At 36.5% G+C, this 5,404-nt stretch overlaps 1 protein-coding gene across 2 annotated transcripts in view; it reads left to right on the forward strand.

Annotated features, from left to right (window-relative positions):
- The first annotated feature begins 3,129 nt into the window (after window positions 1-3,129).
- LOC107704154 (BRCA1-associated protein-like) overlaps window positions 3,130-5,404 on the forward strand; it is an 11,175-nt gene continuing 8,900 nt past the window's right edge. The window contains exons 1-3 of one of the 2 annotated variants that reach the window (XM_016507017.1): window positions 3,130-3,394; window positions 4,938-5,099; window positions 5,180-5,360. In XM_016507017.1, the coding sequence (XP_016362503.1) occupies window positions 3,316-3,394; window positions 4,938-5,099; window positions 5,180-5,360 (422 nt within the window). In that variant the 5' untranslated portion in view covers window positions 3,130-3,315. Of the gene's footprint in view, window positions 3,395-4,937; window positions 5,100-5,176; window positions 5,361-5,404 lie in introns of both variants that reach the window. The other variant, XM_016507015.1, reaches the window with a different exon arrangement.

A 5,404-nucleotide genomic window follows, 5' to 3' on the forward strand; every position in this document is an offset into this window, starting at 1 on the left:
TAGGAAATAGCAATATACAACAGTTTTTTGAAGAAAAACACAATATACAAAGTAAACAATAGATGGTATTTGTGTGTACAGGTGTGTTATGTACAAATGCAAGGAAATGTAAAAAGAAGAATGGTGTGTTAAATAAATAATGAATAAATAGTGTTGTGTATTACATGTTTCATCATGAGATGGATTGCCTGAGGGAAGAAACTGATCTTATGATCTTGGTGCTCTGTAGCGCCGACCAGATGGCAACAGTTCAAAGAGGAAGTGGCCCGCGTGTGAGGGGTCCAGAGTGATTTTACCAGCTGTTTTACTCACTCTGGATGAGTGCCGTTCTTGGAGAGTGGGGAGGGTTGTGCCAGTGATTCGCTCAGCAGCCCGGACTATCTGCTGCAATCTTCTGAGGTCAGATTTGGTAGCTGAGCTGAACCAGACAGTTACAGAAGTGCAGAGGACCGATTCAGTGACTGCAGAGTAGAACTGTATCAGTGGCAGGTTGAACGTCCTCAGCTGGCGAAAGAAGTACAGCCTCTGCTGGGCCTTCTTGACAATGGAGTCAATGTGAGTGTCCCACTTCAGGTCCTGAGAGATGATGGCGCCCAGGAACCTGAATGACTCTACTGTTGTTACAGTGCTGTCCATGATGGTGAGTGGGGGGAGTGCAGGGGGGTTCCTCCTGAAGTCCACTATCATCGCCACTGTTTTGAGTGTGTTCGGCTCCAGGCTGTTATAACGGCACCAGACAGCCATCTTTTTAACCTCCTGTCTGTAAGCAGACTCGTCTCTGTCCTGGACAGTGTTGCCAACTAATTTTCAGGGGAAGTTGCTAAAGGAAGGTCGATTTGTTGCTAAAAGTTGCTAAATGACGTTGTGATGTAATTGCATGATGACATCATTGTGTAATTATGACGCAAAATTGTGTCACTACATCAAGTCTCAGCAAAAAAAATATCTTATATATGTTAATTTAGATAAATATAAGGTAATGTAATATTAAAATATAACTGTATTTTTAAATACAACATTGAATTATTGAACACTTACACATTTTTGAACAATTACAATTTAAGTTTTTTTTATTAGCTAGTAAACTAGTAAAACTACAAATTCTGAAGTTATAGTTTTAAGCAGTGTATTAGTAGTTAGTGTGCTACACTTTAAGAAAAGTCTGTAAAAATAGGGCACAATCTACTATGTTAATGTGAACGAATTTTCCATATTGATTTTTCACAGGTTGTTTACCTGCATTTTAAATTACGCATTGTATTTTGTGTTTTCGGGTTACATGGTTACAACGGATAATGGATAATGTCCTGGAAAATTACCTTTTACATTTTTCTAAATATTTTTCTTACAGTGTACTAACTTATCAACAGTCGCAGGTACAAGCGATTACTAACAAGGTGTATCATAAAATAACAATTATTCAATTATTATTATTATTAAATTGAACAATTGCAAATAGCAGCTAACGTAATTCATGTGATGTGTGTACCACTAGACATCTTTGGTTTCCTCTTGTGTAATTTAGATGGAAAATTTGTGCCTTTTATCGTTTAAATCACCTATCAAAAGTTGCTAAAAGTTGCCAAATAAATTAAAAAAATAGCTACATTTGTTGCTAGGTGCTTTTGGAAGAAAAAGTTGCTAGGTTAGTGTGAAAAGTTGCTAAATTTAGCAACAAAATTGCTAAATTGGCAACACTGCCGACTGGACATCAAAGTACCGCGAGAGCGATTCAAACGCATGCGGAGTCTGGAAAAGTTTGGGAAAAGTCATGGATTTTTTTCCTTAAATCTCTGTATAATAGAATATGTTTAATTTGCTTTCAAGTTTATAATGAGGGAAATTCCTGCAAACATATTCAATAGAGCATGTAGGTTAGAGGAGTAAATAAATCCACACATACTATCAGATTAAATCAGTCATTTGAAAACATCGTGAGTGATTCAGCTGTACCGCGGCTTCACAACAGCGCATCTCGTCTGCACTACTGCACGCTGCGATACAAGACTTTTGCTCGGGTTTCGGGACAGTCGACAGAATTGTCACTTGCCTAATCGAGTCATTGTTGCATCGTCACAAAACTGTATCATTTGCACATCTTTTTAAGTTTAAGCCATTCGATACTCGCGTGCTCCAAAGGGGGTTTCCTATGTGCTCACAGTCACATCCATAGCGCGCATATCGCGCCGCCTCGCGAGTACCAAATTGAGTTATTTTTCACAGCTTGTGCTTACGCAGCCAAATACAGGTGCATCTCAATAAATTAGAAAAAGTTTTTTCAGTATTTATTTCAGTGACTAGTAAAACTACAAATTCTGAAGTTATAGTTTTAAGCAGTGTATTAGTAGTTAGTGTGCTACACTTTAAGAAAAGTCTGTAAAAATAGGGCACAATCTACTATGTTAATGTGAACGAATTTTCCATATTGATTTTTCACAGGTTGTTTACCTGCATTTTAAATTACGCATTGTATTTTGTGTTTTCGGGTTACATGGTTACAACGGATAATGGATAATGTCCTGGAAAATTACCTTTTACATTTTTCTAAATATTTTTCTTACAGTGTACTAACTTATCAACAGTCGCAGGTACAAGCGATTACTAACAAGGTGTATCATAAAATAACAATTATTCAATTATTATTATTATTAAATTGAACAATTGCAAATAGCAGCTAACGTAATTCATGTGATGTGTGTACCACTAGACATCTTTGGTTTCCTCTTGTGTAATTTAGATGGAAAATTTGTGCCTTTTATCGTTTAAATCACCTATCAAAAGTTGCTAAAAGTTACCAAATAAATTTTAGAAATAGCTACATTTGTTGCTAGGTGCATTTGGAAGAAAAAGTTGCTAGGCTAGTGTGAAAAGTTGCTAAATTTAGCAACAAAATTGCTAAATTGGCAACACTGGGACGAGGCTGATGAGTGTGGTGTCATCTGTGAACTTCAGGAGCTTGACAGAGGGCTCTTCTTTAGAGGTGCACTCATTGGTAATTAGAATATAATAAAAAACAAATACCATGGTGTATGTGACTCAAACTATATTACCATTATATTATTCACAAACAGCGGCTTTGAAAGTCTCTTATTATTAACGATGACCAAGGACTTTTATTTTGAAATTATTCTATTGTTCCCGGAAGTAAGGCAGTAATTTAGCTTTCATTCTCAGACGTCATTGTTGTTTAACGCGTTTCCCTTCTAATACTAGTTAAATGTAATTCTGTTCAGCGTTTATGGCATATGGTTCGGATGACACGATCTTTGGTGTGAATCTGTGTTATTGAGTGGTGTGTGTGTCTGCTCTGAACACATGAGTGTGTCTCTGGTTGTGATCAGACTCGAGCTCGCCGATCAGTCTGATTCCCCTCACGGCTTTCAGTACTGCGCCGGTGAGTTTCACTCCTTTACTGTTACGTATCTGAGACTGACTTTGTTTACCATGGTACAGCATGAAGGCCATGTTCATATACCACGGTATTATCATCATATTATCATCAGTGTGCGAAAAGGTATTGCCATTTTTTTGAACATGTCATCAGGTACCATGATATTGTTTGAAGCACTTTGAACTGCAATGTAAATATTAATGTTCTTAGAACTTCTTAAGGTGACATACAGTGACATATGAAAATACCATAATATTACCTTCTGATAAGGGTAATCATACATGCATATGCATTACTTGATTTTCATATATAGAAAAAAAATAAATAAATAAGTGTATTTTTTAGGTAACACTTTACTTGAAGGGGTGTGCATAAGACTGACATGACACCTTCATAATCATGACATGACACGTGTCATGAATATGAAGGAGGTTTTATGCATGTTTATGACAACTGTCATTAAGTGTCATTCGCTCAGTTATGTCATTTTTAATGCAAATATGACATTATTTGACCTAACCCTTACCCCTAACCATAGCCCATAACAAAGACATCTCAAACAATGTCATCTTTGCATTAAAAATTACATAACTGAGCGAATGACACTTAATGACAGTTGTCATAAACATGCATAAAACCTCCTTCATATTCATGACATGTGTCATGTCATGATTATGAAGGTGTCATGTCAGTCTTATGCACACCCCTTCAAGTAAAGTGTAACCATTTATTATAATAATAATAATTATTATATTTTTTCTGGGACCCAAGGTTACAGAGCTTGATAAACAGAAGACACAACATTGAGGCAATTCATTAGAACAAACGGGATAATGAAACAAATACAAGTGTGAGAAAAAAGTAATCATTAACTGGATAATTATTAAAACAATAATAAAAAACAATAAATGATAATATTATTATTATTATATTTTTCTGGGACTCAACAAACAGGATAATGAAAAAATACAATGTGAAAAAAAGTCATCATAAACGGGATAATCAATAAAGTAATAATAAATAATATAATTATTTTTTATTATGTTTTTTCATTATTTATTATTATATTTTTCTGGGACCCATTAGAACAAACAGGATAAAAGTAATCATAAACCGGATAATTAATAAAATAATAATAATAATTATCATTATTATATTTTTTCTGAGACTCAGTAGTACAGAGAGTATAACAAAAACAGTGTGAAAAAGTAATCATAAACTGGATAATCAATAAAAGAACAAAAACAACAACAATAATAATAATTTTTTTTTTTTCTGGGACCCATTAGAACAAACAGGGTAACGAAAACAAATACAGTGTGAGATATAAAGTATAATTATAAACGGGATAATCAGAATAATTCAGTGTATCAGTAACAGTAGAATCACTGACCTGAGCTGAAGCATGAGACATTATGTTAAATGTGGTGATCGTCTGGTTTTGTGTTAACAGAGAGCATTCACACACTCAGCTTGTTTCTAGAATCTCTTTGAGGCTTTTATGTTGAGGTCTGGTGTCACAGCTCACATCTCCTGCGTCCCACAGTTTCAGAGATGTCAGAGGAGGAGATGAGAGAGAAAGCGCTGGCCTCCGCTAGAGCGACGCTGGGCGGTAAACCGGAGCTGGAGCGAGCGGCCGTCCTCCACCAGCACCTGGGCAGCCGCGTCATGAGCGACATGGTGATCGAGACCTTCCAGCCCAGCGCAGGTCTGCAGCGCAGTTACTCTCTTTGATTTGACAGCCGTTTGACCAGTGAGGAGTAAACAGACTGTTTTTTCCATCAGGAGTTGAGGACGGTAAAGAAGATCTGAAGTCCACAGATGACGGAAACGGAGAAGCTAAAGATCAAATGGACGTGAGCGGTACTCCAGACTCTCCCTCCAAACAGCTGCCGGATCAGATCTCCTTCTTCAGCGGAAACCCGTCAGTGGAGATCGTCCACGGCATCATGCACCTCTACAAAACAAAGTTAGTTCTATCTATCTATCTATCTATCTATCTATCTATCTATC

This window comes from Sinocyclocheilus anshuiensis, unplaced genomic scaffold (genome assembly GCF_001515605.1).
Source record: "Sinocyclocheilus anshuiensis isolate Anshui unplaced genomic scaffold, SAMN03320099.WGS_v1.1 scaffold690, whole genome shotgun sequence".
Classification (NCBI taxonomy): Eukaryota; Metazoa; Chordata; class Actinopteri; order Cypriniformes; family Cyprinidae; genus Sinocyclocheilus; species Sinocyclocheilus anshuiensis.